The 18,991-nt window shown below is 36.9% G+C and overlaps 1 protein-coding gene across 2 annotated transcripts; it reads right to left on the bottom strand.

The window, feature by feature from the left end:
* Positions 1 to 9,598: 9,598 nt before the first annotated feature.
* On the bottom strand, positions 9,599 to 17,298 carry LOC131297957 (protein IMPAIRED IN BABA-INDUCED STERILITY 1-like). 2 transcript variants are annotated; one of them, XM_058323189.1, is made up of 9 exons: positions 16,615 to 17,297; positions 14,643 to 14,927; positions 13,682 to 14,008; positions 12,721 to 12,948; positions 12,284 to 12,381; positions 11,559 to 11,649; positions 10,877 to 11,404; positions 10,424 to 10,556; positions 9,599 to 10,117 (listed from the first exon to the last, which is right to left on the bottom strand). In XM_058323189.1, exons 1-9 carry the CDS (start codon positions 16,987 to 16,989, stop codon positions 10,098 to 10,100), a joined length of 2,085 nt encoding a protein of 694 aa, XP_058179172.1. In that variant the 5' UTR covers positions 16,990 to 17,297; the 3' UTR covers positions 9,599 to 10,097. The 2 variants fall into 2 exon arrangements, with proteins under 2 accessions (XP_058179172.1, XP_058179171.1); XM_058323188.1 differs by lacking the exon at positions 9,599 to 10,117 and having other exon boundaries at positions 10,259 to 10,556; positions 16,615 to 17,298.
* Between the last annotated feature and the right edge of the window lie 1,693 nt (positions 17,299 to 18,991).

The raw sequence follows: 18,991 nt of genomic DNA, 5'->3' as shown, positions 1-18,991 counted from the left end.
GGCAGTTTTGGAATTATTTTAAGATAGGGATGAAATCATAACTGTTTAAATTGCGTTGGATGAATTCTTACATGGCATGAATAAAGAGGATGAATATTTAAATATTCCAAAAAAAAAATCATAATAGCGTGTGTTTATTTATACGTAGAGAGGGGAGGGGGAGAGGGAACTAATAATCGTATCCTCCTCTTAGCGGGAATGACAATGCGGGGAAATAATCCTCCCTCATCCGAAATTATCATTATTAACTAACCTTGAAAAGAGAGCTGCTACACACACAGCAGTCTGTGCACAGATTGTGCATAGATTTTTTTGTGGGGCCCACCACGGGTCCCACACAAATCATCCGAGCCGTTCATTAAATGTAAAACAGTTTTTCAAAGGTTCCCGTAAAAAATAGGCTCAATCCAATACCTATAGGTGCTTCATCCAACCATCTAACTTTTCATTCAAATTTCTGGTTAATGAAAAGTTATGTGGTTGGACGAGCACTTATAGGTATCGGATTGAGCTTATTTTTGTTGGGGTCCCTTGAAAAAGTGTTTTACATTTAATGAACGACTCGGATGATTTGTGTGGGACCCGTGGTGGGCCCCACAATAAAATCTGTGCACAATCTGTGCACAAAGTGTATGTGTGTGTAGACTTTCTGCCTTGAAAATGCCATCCAGCTACCTAATTATATCCCCTTTCTAAAACATGCCCAAAACAAGCAATGTATAGCCATCTATGAAAGCATCTCTTCCACCCCTCCTCCTCCTACTACATCCTCAATATCTCTTAGAAATTTTGACCGTCAGACAAACAAGAAGCCTGATAGAGGGGGAGATCACTTAGCCCTGGCCGAGTATACTTTCTCATCCACATAGAATTTCCAAACAATATATTCTGGTCTTTTTGGTCGCACTTGTCAAGTCATCCATTCTAACTCTTGGATCCCTACGGCCCTACCTATGAAATACAAATATCGAGAACCATTGTCACTTTTTGATTTTCGTACCAACAAGACACCAAGAGTGTGCACAGTAATAGTTTTCAAAACAATGCGCAATAACCTTATTCATAATATTATAAGATGAGAACACCAAGAATCTATAAGTTTACTTGAAACTTTTAGGTCGACAAATGGTGAACTTTTCAATCTATTTGATAGTAGATAGATTGGAGAGGATCCAAATTTGTTTGATAATTAATTCATCCACTTTTGAAACCAGGTTGGTCAAACACATATACTGATATAATAAGAGCATATTAACTTATTTTGAAAAAAAAAAAAAAAAAGGCTACCATGACTTAAAGAATAAACTATAGACCTATTGCATTTTGACCAAACAGCTACCGACATCAAAAATCGATCTTATTAAAGAAACGAGTCTAATAAAATCATAGAGCCTGTGGTGAACCTCATTCAAAAACTGGACTCGCAATACACTCCTTGATAGCCATTAAAGGAGATAGTAAAAATTTGTAAAACACAAACTTAGCGTAATTGATATGCACAAGTGCATAATGATATAATAGGTGCCGTTCCGTTTTCTTTTTCAAAAAAAAAGGTAATTTCAAGCTCAAATATAATGAAAATAAAAAAATAATTTTCAATTTTTTTTGCACCGTTTAAAAGATCTTAATGAAATCTATCAAACAAAATCCATATTGATAGAAAAATTATTTGCGTAAACATATGATTTTTGAACTTGAAATTGCCTTCCCTTTCAAAAAATTCATTTTCTAAGAAACAGGAACGGAGCCATAGTGTGTGATGTCTGTAAAATTTAACCCCACCGAGTGAACAATAAACAGAGCCGTTTGTTTTCTTGGGCGCATTGGGTAAACAACTCGTGCTATAGTTATCTTGACAATTTAAGATATCAGTAGTTATTCAATTGAAACATGTTTATGTCCCTACTTATGCATAAAAGTTTACTCTTAATTTATATTTTCTCTACTAAAATGCCCTTGTCATGAACCTTCTAAAGTCCGATCGGCCTCGTTTTTCTTATAGGAAATTAAGGACAAATTTCGATTAAATTATCTATCTTAAAGGCATTTGGTATTACAGTTAGTGAACCTTTTCTTTTAATTTTTTGTCAATTTTATTGGAGGAATTAGAAGAGTATAAAATAGAGACTGAATTTGAAAAAAGTTCAAACAAGGTGAACAAAATTGTATTCCCTCCGTTCATTTTTAAGTGTCTTGCTTCGTAACTCCAACTTATTAAAAAGACATCATCATTATACCTTTTACATCAACTTTTTCCTTCGTTTTCCCTACTTACCCATCATCATTATATTTTTATTCACTAACTTTTCAAAATAGAATCTACTTTTAGGGACAAAATAGACAATATATCAATTTTTACCCACTAACTTTACAAAATGAACACTTATTAAGGGACAGCCCAAAATGAAATACTAGACTCCAAATATGGGACGGATGGAGTAGTATTTTTTGAGAATTAATTTAAAATTTTAAAACACTCTAACAAAAAGTTTTTAAGAATTATTAAAAAAAAAAAGGCTAAAATTTAAGCAAAATGAAACCTCGACAATCAGAAGAAAAACATTCAACCTTTAATCTCAATATGAATCGTATAGCCTTCAACCAACAAGCCAATTCCGGGTTCAGAGCAAAATATATAAGATAATTTTGAATTTTTTTAGACTTAGAATTCTTTTATGGGTCGACGGTCAAGGGTACTATCTGAGCTAGCTTACGCATACATTGACTATTTTTCTTTCTGGTCCGGTTAAAAGTAGGTCATCCTTGCAACCTGACTCAAAGGAGTTGTCAATTTGATTATCTATCATTGTGGGCCGCTACTCTTTTCACATTTTTTGTACTAATAACAAAAGTTTATCTCCGATCAAAATAATTCAGTGCATTCAAAAGTGTTTCTGTACTGATTCTCTTTTTAAAAAGCCTGGGGTGAGACAAACCGTGCAAGTCCTCTTTTATGTTAATGCTACGAATCTATTATAGAGTATCTCTTGTAACACAAAATGGAAATTACAACAGTCCCATTTGACGATCTAAATCGTTTACTAGTACTTTGCAACTCTCGATATGTTCATCATCCATGCAAAAAAATCAAATTGATCAAGCCCCGATATCAACCTGTACGAAGAATTGTTGTCACAGTCGTGATTACTTATTTGTCATCTAACAAATATGAGTTGACCGAGCTTCTACTTATATCCGATTGATCTATTCTTTTGTACGTACTTCAGAAAAGAATAGAAACTTACAAAATGAATGATTCGGATCAATCAAATGGGACTATAATAAGTCTCTTCTTATATCACATCATCATATGATCGATTATGGTGTTATGGCATGAGAAGATCTTAGTTGGAAAGTATGAGTCTACCTAATGTAATCAGTTGGGCATCAAATCGATCTCCACTAGCATGCTAGATATGATGCTGTGCCGAACATCGACCAATAAACACGAAAAACAGCCACTGATTTTGATTTCCTGTTATTAGGAACAAATCATATCAATTACTAATTTATAATCACACACACAAATACACAAACTCTTTGTGAGAGGAGTTTGTGTATTTGTGTGAGTGAGTGTAGAAGAGTTGCAAATCAAATAGCGGAAAACGTATGAGTGTCAGGGTTAGTTATGTGTTATTCCTGCAAGAGGACTTCAGAATTTTCATTCAGCGGTGATAAACAGATATAATGTGTTAGCGACGAAAAGCTCTATGCAATAAAATAATCGTTAACTTGGCGAGATATAGTATGAACAAATTAAAGATAATTTTACATTCACAAAAGGATACTCCAACATATAGCCCTCAATACCTAACAATATCCATTCAACGGTGATAAATAGCTATGCTGTGTTAGTGACGAAAAACTCTATAGAAAAAATAACCTTTTAACTTGGCGAGATAATAGTATAAACAAAAGAAAATTTTACATTCACAAAGGATACTCCAACATATAGCCCTCAATATCTAACAATATCTCATGACAGGCTTTCATATGTTAAAAGCAATGAATTATACTACTACTACTACTATCAATTACCCGAATTAATTTAATTAGACTTTAACTTTTTTTTATAACTAGGTGTCCATGTCCGCTTATGCGCACTTTGACTAATCTTGACGTGCCATATGTCCACTATTCATTAGTAGGATCAAATGCTCCGTATAGACCGACTCCAAAGGAATTGATAGTACCTGAGAGATTTTGAACCTGAGATCTTAGGAGAAAGCAAACCCTCCAAGGTCTTGATCACCGGACCAGCCCCTTGGAGTTTACAGACGTTAATTTATTTTAACTTTGCACGAGTGATATTTATGCCGACACTGCAAAAGAAAGTTTAATTTATAGTCGTACTACGTAAGAAATGGAGTAATTTATTTTTCAATTTCAATGCATTTTTAATTATGAGCTCTGGGGCATCGCTTGAAAACCCCTAAATTAATGGTAAAGCCGCGCCCTGTGGAGTAGTCAGTAGCCTCCAAACGATCTCTGACCAAGTTTTAAACGAACCAAACACACGTCCAACTCCAACAACTTGTTTTAATTATTTCAAAAGCTCTCCCCAAATGGTAAAAAAGTTGTTGCATTCATTTATTTTCCTTCAAGACAGTAATAAATATTCTTTCTACATCACATGCCTCCTCAACTTATGAGACAAGATAAGCAGCAGATCGAAGAGGCAAATTTAATTATAAAACTCTTGCAAATAGAAGGTAGCACTAGAAGGGTCATGGTTTGATTCCACTACGGTCCCATTTCCACTTAAATTTTTGCACTACAAATTTATTGGTTTTTGTGAAATTGTTCATACTCAACGATTTTATTTTTTCTTATACTAACCCAACATATTTTCTATAATCTATAGCTTGTGGAAACAACTTGACGCGCTTTTATGGACTACAAGAAGTAGTCCATAACTTAACGCTTAGCGGAAATGCTCCTGTAATTTACTAGCTTATGAAAAATCAATGTAATCAAGTTCATTTTAATGGATCAAAAAAAAGAGAACAAGTTTATTGCATGTGAAGAAATCTTATATATGCGCATTAGGTTGGGAAAATGTTTAGTGCTTCGGGGCCGGTATTGCCCCAAAGGCCCTCCTTTCTATACTGAACGCCACAAAACTTTTTGGAGTTCACACAAATTGTTACAACAATGTCTCATGAGTACGAAATGATATGTCTCTTGATTGATTGTCGACCATCTAAATTCTCGTGGCATACCTAGAACCGTCAAGGAAAAAAAAAAGAAAAAAAAGCAGGTCGTAGAACTGTCGTCCTGCACGTCACATGCAACCTAGCTTGCATCCTTGATCAAATGTCATTAAGATGATTGTGTGGAAGAAACCATATATTGTTGTCCTACTTGCAATACGAGGACTTGTTTTTACTCTAACGGTAAACCCATCTCAACGAACCACATTGGATATCAAACTCCTCTCTATAAGATTTGAACCTGCAACTTGTCAGATTTTAGTGGTAAACAAACACTAGGCGTGGTTATGTTCGTAGCTGAATCGGTGAATCCCAACAGGACTATTGCTTTTATTTTGTATGCGTTGGTTTTGTTTTTGAGAGGTGATAAGTTAAATTTGGCTGTCTCATCACTAGGTTTTCAAAAAATCACTAGGTTTTAATTGAAAATTCAAGTACAGAGGAATTAAGATGAAGGGAACGCAAGGGAGTAATTTTCTGTTTTCTGTGGGTGATATGAACTCGGGATCTTGTTGTCCCCATTTGAGTCCTCCATGCTCGGCAATAAACGGCTCAGATTTCATCTCGGCCGAACAAATCTCAATAGTCCATCTGTGTATTGTAGGGATGAAATCTGAGCCATGGATTTTTTTTTTTTTTGAAATTAGATCATGTTGAAACCTTGCGGGGTTTTTTTGAAAGGGCAAAAAATTTATTAAAATTTTTGATAAAGGTACATTAAGTTGGGAGAATGGGGAGGAGAATCCAACCAAAGTTGAATGCACAAACAAGAAACACCCGATTTTTCTTGTTTGCACATTCAATTCCGATTTGATGTACCCTTATCAAGTTTCTTAATAATTTTTTTTGCCGTTTTAAAAAAACGGGGAGACATACTGATCCATTGGACCTTTTTCCACCCTTATCACTTAAGATCATGTTGGATCCACTTTTCATACGCCAAATTACGAGAACACCCTCGGTATGATTTGCTATCTTGCCCCACATTGAGTGTGGTCGTATTGGAACTTTTACCCCTTTATAAAATATTGACATTTATGTTCTCATTGAAAGATGGTCACATATCAACTACCCGATGTAGACTGATTTTGAAGTTCATGTTCTCAGATTTATCTGAACTTAGAATTGAGATCTTAGTTTGCATCTTCCCACTTTGTTATGTTTTCTCCAACTATTCTATAATGTACTCCCTCCGTCTCTTATTTAGAGTCCAGTATTCCGTTTGGGGAATGTTAGGTACAAAGAAAACTTACCCCGAAAGTACCCCGAAAACAGCAATCAATGGTTGAGAATCACTTTGATGATTATGTCACACACATCAAAGTGAATCTCAACCACTAATTGATCTTTTCGAGGTACTTTCGGGGTAAATTTTCTTTGTCCCTAGCATTTCTGATTCCATTTTGGGTTGTCCCTTAATAAGGGTCCATTTTGTAAAGTTTGTGGTAAAAGTTTGTGCATTGTCTATTTTGTTCCTAAAAGTATATTCTATTTTGAAAAGTTAGTGAGTAAAAGTGTAATGATGATGGGTAAGTAGGGAAAGTGGAGGAAAAAGTTGATGTGAAAGGTATAATGGTGATATTTTTTTAATAAGTTGGAGTTACGAAATAGGATACTTAAAAAGGGACGGAGGGAGTAACAATCTGCGACAAAATCCAGATTGTGCAACATAACTTAAGTGGTAACATAGATGAACTGTAAACTCATATATCTTGAGTTCGAAACTTGACAACAAGAGAAAAAAACTCTTGTGAATTTCCTAGTCCCAGCTTGGATGGTCTGTATTTGATAGGACTAGAAGGGAAATAGTCGAGGTGCACATAAGATGTCCCGGACATCCTTAACCGTCGAAAAAAAAATAGTTAAACAACCTTCCCAATCTTCAATGAAATCCCTAAATTCTCGTGACTTGATTAAGATATAAGCATACCAAACTGCATATCTAGTCAAGAAAATTTTGAAGCTATGGACTTTTGTTTTTGGAACTTGTGAAAGCTTGTAATCTCTCATTAGAAATTGGATCTATATTAGGGGTACACAAACATAGGCCAAGGTGGATTCGGGCCGGACGTATACTACAAAATAACTGAGACTTGTGCATTCCCAAATCTGTCCCATTTATAGTTAAGCTTCATTGATTATTTCAAAGTTCGGCCCTATTAAAATTGCATTTTTCCAAAACCGTTTAACTAGTCCATTTATTTTTCCAAAGCACAGTATCCAAACATAAATTAATCATTCATAATTCTTACAAATTAGAGTACACAACCATGATACTTATGGAGGATTCCAAGTATAGAAATGCTTTCTAAAAAAACGTATTATGTATATATTGATATGGCAATAGCTTTTAATAGCATCAATTATAATGCACATCACTATTAGTATTTCATATGGGCCGAACTTTATTTTATGGGATAATCCAAAGCCCATCCCGTTTAAAAAGGCTTAAAAACTCTACCCGATCCAATCCTATGGGCCTAGATACATATTCAAACACTTAAAAAGACGAATTGTGTTGGGTGGACTGGGCAGGCAAACGGCCGGTATGCACTCCCTAATCTATATCTGTGGAGATAAAATATCTAACCTACCTTTCAGGACTAGCAGGTGTTTGGAACACACTCTCTCTCAGATTCTATATATAGATGCCAAAATTTAGGAGTCATAATCATCCCTTTACAAGAGATAATCTTATATTGGAGTTCAGTAATACTGAAACTAACTAATTTTCTCATACAATTAATAGCTGCTCTTTTAGAACCACTGAATAAATAAACTTATCAGAAATCCTAGCCGTACCGACCAATTTCAAACCGAAACCGTACCGATGGCCGCTCCGGGCTGTCTCCGGCCACCGGACGGCCGATCCGAGCCGTTCAAAAATTCTAAAAAAAAAAACCGAGTGGCCCTACGCGGGAATAAATGGCATCCGATGTGTGTAGGATGGTTAGATCGAGTACCCTATTTTTCGTGTATACTCGTGTATATATATATACGCGAAAAATAGGGTACTCGATCTAACCACCCTACACACATCGGATGCCGTTTATTCTCGATCGAGTACCCTATTTTTTTTTTTAGAATTTTTGAACGGCTCGGATCGGCCGTCCGGTGGCCGGAGACAGCCCGGAGCGGCCGTCGGTACGGTTTCGGTTTGAAATTGGTCGGTACGGCTAGCACTTCTCTAAACTTATAGTGCCCATCAATTGTTTACTTTTATATGAGCAATGCTAGAAACACGACTTTAGAATACGACTGTGTGCATCGAATGACTCTGAATACAATTGTGTCCGGAATTGTCTTCTAAAGTTGTGTTATGCATCAAATGACTCTGAATAAAGTTTTTGTCCAAAGTTGTGTTCCTAAACTTTTTGCTTTTATATACCATATTTATTAATATTATTTAGATTAAATGTGTCAAATAGGTGGGTAAAAAGCAGACCCTGAAAGAGCCCAAAATCCACTTTTTTAGACCCAACAAGCCATATTAATGGAAGGCCATATTGGGCCAGGGTACTCAGCCCATTCCCCAATTACCATGTGGTCTACTACTGCTTGGTTCAGCTTTTCACCAGTTTTTTGGCTCATAAAAGCCCACAAGATTAATGAAAAATTTTGCTTGTGAAAATGTAAAATTTCACATTGGTGAGAGATTTGGACGGGGAAAGTATGTGGACAACTACATACACAATCAACCGACCACAACTATTGATGCATCATCTCTCTGATATTTACCTAATAAAATACAAAGGTGTGAGCTTCCACACAAGACAAGTTAATCCAAGAGTTGAGATTAATTTGATCCAAAAATTAATGTGTACTCCCTAACTCTTTTAAGAAAGCACCCACATTCTTACAAATATATTACAAAAACGCCCCACAATCAAGATTCAAAGGGAAATTTCAATTTCAATTGGGGTGGATAGTGCCGTAGGCATGAACAAGCACTAGTGTTAATATAATTGTGTACTTGTATAGCCTATAGGCAAAACACATTACTTTAAACATCCATCACGAAGACTGGATGAACATCACTTTTCGAAGTCGATTTGATGGTCAAACATCTACCCCAACTCAAAGGGCAAGACATCCCTCAATCATACTTATCTTGAATGCTCATTTACGATATCATGTATCTTTGTAGCTTTTGCTTTATGGTAATAGTAAGAAGAATAAAATACATGCAACCTTCGTGTATAACAAAGTAATTTGTTGCAATCTCTCCAAAGTTCATAACATAGTATAAGTGAGCTACAAGAACCCACCCATACTTGTCCTGAACATTATTGCAAATTGCAGCATTACAGCAAAATCCTGCCTCAGTTTCAAAGCTCCGTTCATCCGTGTCATGGAAGACCAAAGTTAAGAAGAAGAAGAAGATCTTGAACCATCAAAAAACACTTCGGCTATTTAGAACCAGATTTTCAACAAACAACGCTAGTTTTTGCTGATATTCAGAATCAGTAATCTTAAATAGAGTCTCCAGCTATAATCTAACCCGCTCAAAAGCCATTGCAAACACCCCTATAGATATGTACACTGCTGGGGTAGATTCGGCATAGCTGGGAAGAAACGAATAAAAACAAAGAGAGAAGTTGAATTGCAAATTGCAACCTGGAAAACTCAATGCTTTCGCCAGTCAAAAAGCAAAAGGATGAGCTACCAAAACCAGGAGCTTTCTTGGTTTCCTATTCGTGGAATCTCCAAGGCGGTTTGTGATGTCATCATTGTTCATCCAATTGTCATTTCTCAGCTTTGGTCAACCACCACATGCTGGAGATTTCACCCAACTGATGATTTGATCATGGAGGTATAGCATTCGACAACTCTGTTTGAGAACTTTCAAGATAATCATGCTCCTCTTATGGAGTTCATTACTGGTTACTTCCCATTTTTCTGACCTGAAAACAGTAAAAACAATCCCAGGAAATTGAGGTGGCCGTAGAGAACTAGAGATGATGAAATGCATACGTGTGCTAACTGCTTTCTTTTCAGGGGCAGCTAAAATTGACATTTCATCAACTTTTTGATGCTTTTACAACTAATAGAAATGTCTACTTCTACATTTATAATATAAATTTTGCAATGGCAAGTCATCTTGTTGCCAAATTTAGTAGCTAGAAGCCTAGTAATATTTCTGTGGACTCTGCATGGACGATGAGGTTGTTAGTGAGATGGTGGAATTCCAGACTGAAAGTTAAAATTACCTCTTTGGAACCATGATTTCCGAACTGCCTGGCGGATCTGCCGCTCGTGCCGCTCTAAGAGCTCATCTACTCTATACGATTGAGATAACAAGGGTCCGGAAAATTCTACCATGTCTCCTTGGCCCTGACAAACCTGTTGCATAAGAAGTTAAAGATTACATTTCATTTATTTTCATTTGGTACAATCTCTGTGAGGAAAAGAAAGATTCTTGTCTGAAATCCAAAAATCAGTCCGTAAGCATTAGTAGTCTTTGGCAACAAGATGTAAATTTTCCAACTTTTAGCAGTCTGAATTTTGCTAGGAATCTCAAAATTTAGAAGTTTTGTCAAGCAATATAGAAAATTGCAATAATAAACCAATATTTCGCTTCAATGTCTGCAAAACTTGATATTGGTTTTGAAAACCAAATTGATATCACAATTCACAACGTTCTCAAAATATTATGAGCTTACCAAGCTGATTCTTTTAGCTGCCATCTCCTCCCTTTGATAAAGTGCCAGCGACAGTTCTTGTGAGTGGTACCCATCCGAAGCATCAAAAGAATCTGGTCGCTCTATCTGGCTCCAGTGTTTCAGCATTGCATTCTTAACAACATCATACGATTCTTCGTCCCGAGAATTGGTACGACTCCCATGTATAACTTCACCATCTTCAAGCTGTTTTGACTCAAAACTGGTTTTCACGTGCACTGCACCGGAAGGTTCAAATATAAGGCTTCTCGAACTAGACCTGCTTCGTGATCTCACTGATAAATCATCCATTCGCCTTTTTGCCCAAGCAAATCCACTTGACCCTGAAACTTGTAATGGGCCTGAATACGGGACATCGCCTTGGGATGCATTTTTAACGTGGGAAGTCTCTTCCTTTAAGTTGGTTGGTGGCTTAGGTGGCTCCATCCCTAAGATGATATCTCCTTCCTTACAATTATATACTTTACAACCATCAACTTTATAGACAGCTTGAGTTTTGGGTGGCAAAGACTGCACAGACGTAAAAGATGAATAGATGGAATAAGCTTAGCTTCAAAAATAAAGGAAATAATGTGCATTGGAGAGAAAACAAGAACCCAAGCATCTAGTTTTAAGATGTTGATATGTGTGTGTGTGTGTGAGAGAGAGGGAGAGAGAGAGAGACCTCTGCTAGTGCCAATTTATTGAGTCCATTTGGCCTTCTAGAGTGCTTATTTCTTGTTTCAGGTCCTCGGACTCTCCCACCAGGCCGTTTCCTGAAAACACAGTGCAAGTTTATTAATTCTTGACAGCTTTAGTAATTTACTAAAGGCAGCACAAAAAAGATCAAAGAGAGTGATGAGCACAAAAGGCTAGAATTGTTTGATTTTGCCAGCCAAACACTATGAACTTCTCTGGGTAGGAAATCCAGCATCAGAACATTTGGATGTCCAAACTAAGCCCACCGAGTACATAAGGTTTTAGACTAAGCATAGCTTTGACAACAAACAGACCCGTCATCCTTGCTTTATAGGAGTGTTTGAACAAACAAGAGCACCTAGGATTTACCAAATTACATGAAATTTTTTAATGGTAATTAATTGTTGATCAGGCTACAACACCCAAGGCAAGAACTAAAATCTGAACGCTTAACCCTCCCTCCCTCCAGTACAGTCCACGTCTGACTGACAAATTCTGCACGAAAATCTCGGAAAATACCAAACCTGATTTTGTTCTTCACCTCATGTTAAAAGCAGGCTATATTACTTGGACGAAATAAGAACATCAAAAACGCAAGTCAGAGGCTAACTTTTGACTGGCTCTAGACAATTGCTGCATCAAAATCGAAATATCTAGAGCCGATTATTGAAATCGAAGCCTTGATGGACTACTAGAGACAAGAATCTTTACCTCTGTGCATCCTCGCGATGTTTTGCATCAATCTCTTTACTTGGTGGATATTTTGGCAGGCTTGATGGATCGGATGCACAAGGCTTTGTAGTGAAATACTGTACATAGCAAGTAGAAGTTGAGCATTTTAAGCTGAGACACAAACATACCAATCTGTGCATGCACATTGCACTTCTGTTGGTGTAATGAAAAGGTTATAGCACAAAACAAGAATTTTGTTTCTCTTCATATAAGAGAGAGAGAGAGAGAGAGAGAGAGAGAGAGAGAGAGAGAGAGAGAGAGTGACCCATGTGTCATCGATAAAAAGTACGACAATTGGGTATTATGGCCATGCCAAGCAATAAATTAATAGATCCGTTAATCATTTGCGCGTGTGTGTAGTGTGTAACCAGCACTTCAGATATTTTGTAGGATATAAAAACTTTTCGTGAATATACCTCAGATGCAAGCGCTGAAGAGGCAGTCCCTCGCTTGTATGGTTCCACAGCTAATAAAGTTTTGATCAGATGCACAGAAGGTTTTGGTATATCCTTGAAGGTCTCCCAGAGTGAGCATTCGTAAGGATGTTGGGGCTTGAATAGAGTCGCATGAGGAAGTTTCGACTTTTTCCAGTAGTCCTCAGGAGGTGATCCACAAAGCTTGAAAATTTTGTGTAATTGTTCGACCTGTAGGAGAACAAGCTTATTTGTTTAAATTAACTGGCAAAAATGCTAAATTTAAACAGCACACCATCTCTCTATTTGTTAAGATTTCCAGGAAAAAAAGAACAAAAAAAACAGCTATTTTAAGCCATTTATTTGAAAAGGCTCAAACATTTCCCTACAATCATCCTCACATATGAGCAACTTCACCATTTTGATTGAAACAGAATCGAAAGCAACAGATAGTGAAGTTAGTAAATAATTTGCATCAAGTTAGTGTTGCCTAAGAATGGTTACGAATTGGTTGATTCTAGCTGCCTCTAAGACTATTGGAAATTTACGATGCAGTACGGCTACATGATTATACTATGAGAGTGAAATTGAGTTACCTACTCATGGGTCATGAATGGATCATTAATCCCCAATGTAGAAGTCGTCAGATTTCTCATAGTGGAAATCATTTCAGGCACAATAAATAATCAAATGAAGCAGAGGTTTTTCAAAATTGGGGTAGTTGTCTGACAAAAATGCTATGAAAAGCTTTACAAGTAAGTTAAATCAACAACGCCAGACAACCTTGCACATTTTCCCTATAACTGGTTGGTTGTGGTTTTCTGGGCGAAGCTAATTTTTCAATCTACAGACTACCTTTATTTAATCAGTATTTCCAGGATACCTAAGTGTTTGATTGTACTGTACTTCTTACAATCAAACATTAGTATCAGACGCTGATGCAGTTAAGGTCATAGGCAGTTACCTCAGTTCTTCCCTGAAGGATGGGTTTCTCAACAAGAAGTTCAGCAAATACACAGCCAACACTCCATAGATCAACAGAAGCTCCATAATCCGTGGAACCCAACAGAAGTTCTGGAGGTCGGTACCACAAAGTTACAACTCGACTGGTTAGGGGTTGCCTGTCCCCAGAAGGGCCGGAATTACAGAAGTTTGCCAATCCAAAATCAGCTATCTTCAAAACACCTTCATTATTTACCAGAAGATTTGCACCTTTAATGTCACGATGCATTACACCTCGCGAGTGGCAGTGCTCAAGTCCAGATAACAACTGCTTCATGTAGCATTTAACCTACAGAACACAATAAATGGAGTCATATAACGTCGAAGTAACAAAATCAATTCATCCAGTCGAAGAAAGGGAATACAGGGAGAAAAAGAAATGGAATCCTTGCGTTTACATTTCGAATGCATACATGCATCTTTGTGTATTCCCACACCACAAATCTAATTGATTTTACTGTATTGTGAATGTTCACTATCTTTCACAATACAGAAGGCATATGTAATACAAAGAAGCCAAAACTTAAACTCCCGACTGATTTTGAATATATTTATCTTTGGAAGATACACACAATGACTCACAATCATTTACAAAGAAATAAAATAACCAATGTTTCTTAGCATTTTGATTGATTCATTTACAAAGAAATCAAATACTCACTTTTCTTGGAAGTTGATTGAAATACTCAAGTTTCTTTGCGTATTGTTTATAGCAAAAAACTGATTGATTTTACTGTTCTTTTTAGCTTTCACAATGGTTTCAGAATTGTCAACAAAAGTTGGGCTTCCTTACATTCCAAATGACATCTATGACATAAGTGACAATCTAATACCTCCTGAATCTAAAGTCATGTCATTTCCATTCACTATGATATGGACAAAAAAAAAAAAAGATTATACAAACAAATTCGGCAAGAACAAACCTGTGCTTCACTGAACTCAATGTCAGGACAAGATAAGAGGCCAGCAATATCATGTTCCATGTACTCAAAAACAAGGTAGATGCTACATGATAACCGGGAGGCAATTAAACCCTCTAGTTTTATGATATTCGGATGATCAAGCTTGCGTAGAATCGTTATCTCCCGTGCCATAAATCGAACGCTTTCAGGCTCAAAATTGTCAAACCGCACCTTCTTCAGAGCAACTATCTTTCCAGTGTCTAAATTACGTGCTCGGAAGACGCTGCTATATGTACCCTGTCCAATCTGCGAAAGCAGTTGACATATTCAAATACTAAGGAATAACTTTGAAGCATACATAAAGAAGAAAGCATGGATTTTATGGCTAACAACAGAAACAAATATCACCATAAATTCAACAAGTCTTCAGTGGCTCTATGAGAATAATCTTAAGAAGTTAGAACCATATCTCTGCAAATGCAGTGTTTAAAATGAAGACATTGGGTACCAGAAAGGAAACAACTTCTTAGAGTGGTCTAAACAACAGTTAATACAGATTGTTAAGGATCCAGCAAAAAGCACTAAACTAACACTTTTGAAACTACTTTCTTCCGGGTCTTCAAGAGGATTTACGAACAAAACAAGGAAATAAAAAACTAGGAAGCTGAATACTAAATCATCTATATTTCAGGCAGTAGTAGGAGAATTTGGTTTTCTTAGCATTCCAGAATCTCTCAATTTGTTCAATCATTAGTCGTTTCTGAATGCAGATAAACATGTGTCACCCTAAAAAATAAGCTTCATACTCCTAGTTCATAGTCACGTTAGAAACAAAGGGGAAGAATAGGTTCCGGCCAATTGCATACAATTTCGAGGGATAACAACAGGGAGTCTGCCCATTAACATCTATAGCTTGCAAGTTTGAAAAGGAAAAGCTAAAACAAACTTAAAATTTTGGACCAGCTAAGTTACTTCCTAATACAGAACAATGCAAAAGAATGAGTCATACCCCAATGTGGGGAATAAGTGACAAGGGAAACTGTTCGAGGTCATTTTCCACCAAGGTTTTTCAAATACAATTCCCAGTCTTTTGGAAATGGAAGAGACTGAAGTTGAAAATAGAGATGTCTCTTTATGTATCACAGATTCACAAATCAAATTAACATCGATGAACCGTAACATTTGTGCTAAAAAGATGAACTAACGCATTCATTGCTGGAAATTTCGGGCATAGGTTTTGTTCTTTCTTTTTCATTTTCAGGTATCGATTTTGTCAAAACATACAAATATGAAGGGAAAAAGTACAATCTTTTATGAATCAGGTATCTAAAAGAACTTTTTGTGTACTATTACGCAACTTAACAAAGTGTTTGACTATTAAGTATCTGGAGTGCCTAAATTTACTGAAAAGTGACAACTACAAAACCAAACACACACATCTCTATGTATATATCGAACTGCATCTTTGAAAAAGGAGAGTATATATCGAGAAGTCTATCAAGACATCAAACTCAAATTGACACGGAAAAAGATTACATTTGCGCTAAAACATGAGCTAATAAATTCATTGCTAGAAATTTCAGGTATAGATTTTGTCAAAACATAAAAATATCAAGGAAAAAATTACACTCCTTTCAAGAATCAGGAATCAACTTTTATGTTTTAGTATGCAACTTAACAAAGTATTCGACAATTAAATATCTTGAGTGCCTAATTCACTGAAAAGTGACAACTACAAAACCGGCAGTTCAAATCTTCTGTACCGGAAAATTGCTTTCTCTGTTCCCGTGCAATTCCAGCCGCTCATGGCTGCTCAAAAGTCTCTTCATAAATGCCTCTTGCGAGAGGAGACTTTGGTGCAGTCCAGCGGCTAGAATTGCACAGAAATAGAGGCACAACTACATTTGATACAGGGGACCTGAAGTTTAAAACCGGACACACACATCTCTGTATATATCAAAGTGTATCTATTGAAAAAAAAAAGTGTAACAACCTTTTCCAGCTTTTCAAAAGAGTCAGCACTAAGGGGCACCCAACCGTGAATGGCTTCGCCGGCGACGGCGCTCAGCCAGGCCGGCCAACCGGCGGCCACCTGCTCTCCCTCCACGTACTTCTGCAAATTCCCCAACCTAAAGCTCAAAGACTCACCACCACCACAACTATACTCATTCGAACTCGCCCTCCCCGACTCACCCAACTCGCTCCCACTCAACCCCGACGACTCATTCCTCTTCTTCTTCTTCTCCACCACCACCACCTCCCCCAACCCGCTCCCCCGGCTCCGACCCGACCCGCTTTCCCTGAACGCCCCGGAGTGGTCGAGAGCCGGGGTCACCGACACCGCCTGCTTCGAGGTCACACAACCCATGAAGCGAAACGGGTCAGGATCACGCACCCACAAACATTGGTTGGGTTTCAAGGCAAATGCGGGTCGACCCAGATCAAGAAACCGGTCACGGGAGATGGGTTTCGAGTTTTTTTTCTCGCCAGTGCAGACTGGAGAAAATGTAGCTTTTATAAACAGAGAAAAAAGAAGCCTTTGTACAGTGATGTTTCTTTCTCTCTCTACTTTCTCTTTCCTTTTTTTCGTTTTGTTTTTTGTTTTGGGCTCAATTATGCGAGAATTGCGGAAGGTGGAGGAGGAGAGAGGATTTTAATTGAAGGGGGGTTTGAAAAACAGAAATGAGCGGAATGAACGGAAAGGTAAAATATTAGTAGTAGTAGGCCTGTGGGAGCTAAATGCTGTGCGGGTGTGTTGCGTCGGTGTCTTTGTTTTTCGTTGTCGTGTGGAACCGTTCGTGACTCTCTCATTTCGTGATTTCCGGAGAGAGAGAGAGAGAGAGAGAGAGACTGTGTGTGAATTTTAATTCTGTGGTGTTGTTTGTATGTGTGTAGTGTGGTGTTGTTTGTATGTGTGTAGTTTCGCTTTCAAACTTGGGAGATACGTTCAAAAGAGAGAAAAAAAAAACTTGTGGGGCCAAAGGACTTGGTTGATTGCCTCTACGCATACATCTTCCAAAACACAATTTCGGACATAATTGTGTCTAAAATCGTTCGATACATGTGGACTCATGTAACATTGAACGATTTTGAACACAATTAAATCTTAAAGTTATGTGTGTAGCATTGCTCGTTGATTGTAATGGTGTATGTGTACAATTTGTATCAATACTTACTTTTGAAGGAATAATTAACTCTCCGGACTAATTTGCTCACACTTCAACAAATATCGAAATTCTTAAATACACAATCGAGCAAATCTATAGTGACCCAAAGAATTAAGGCTGCTGATTTTGCCACTTTCTTTTTTGTTAACGTCACTCTCCTATAAGCGTATTTTTGGAGAGTGAAGTTAACAAAAAAAAAGCGTGGCAAAATTATTTTTCAGAATTAATAGCAATTAAATAAAAACTCCAATCAATCTAAAGAAAGAGCAAACCCTCGCATCAGGTCAGGTCTTTTTTAAGTCTAGCCAATCCCATGGAATGGGTATGTATCCACAGTCCACGACTCCACACTAGTATAACAAACACGGAATAAGGCTGGCAGTCTTTAAATAGTGGGACCTAGATCAGACAGACCAATAATATGACTCTACATATGTGTGTGTATATATATACACACACACATTCTCTTGTGACTTATCTTTGTTTCTTTTCGATTCTGTGATTTGTGGATTTGTTAAAACATGTTGGGTGAGCTGGTGTTGACTTAATGATGCAGTGTTTAGGATTATTTGTTTAATTAATTGTTGATTAGGAATTCATAATTGGGAATTAATACTCCATATTAAATTGAAGTATCGAGAGAGGCATTAGTCAAACTAGGGGGAGAGAGTGAGTGGTGGTGGCCATGGTTAGTGAATGATTCAAGGGGAAAAGGTAAATAGTGAAAACCTATACATTATCATCAAATACTAAATCCTTCAGAAATTATTTATTTACGGTCACAAAGATCGTGAATACATGAAAACTCATAGAGCTAAGGTCCCGTTTTGATTAAATTTTTTATTTATAAGTATTTATTTCTCGTTTTACGATTTAGGTCATTCTCACAAGTCACAATACATCTCATTTTTGCAAGTATCATTGGTTGTACGTTGTACGGTCGACGTTGAGGATTTGTGTATGGTGTTCTTTTGAGTTTTATAGGGTGTTTTGATTAGCCTTGTTTGGTTGGTTGGTTTTGTTGTGTCTTTTGTTTTTTGTCGGGTTGTGTTGTGTTGTTTGTGGTATGCGGTATTTGTATGGACTTGTTTGGCTGTACTTTCTTTTCTTTTGATATTAATGGGATGATATTGCTTGTCGGGAAAAAAAATACATCATCTTTAATTTAAAAAATAAATATTTATTTAAAAAATTAATATTTAT

The sequence above is a fragment of the Rhododendron vialii genome, chromosome 8a (genome assembly GCF_030253575.1).
Source record: "Rhododendron vialii isolate Sample 1 chromosome 8a, ASM3025357v1".
Taxonomy (NCBI): Eukaryota; Viridiplantae; Streptophyta; class Magnoliopsida; order Ericales; family Ericaceae; genus Rhododendron; species Rhododendron vialii.
This window is presented reverse-complemented; position numbering and strand designations above follow the sequence as displayed.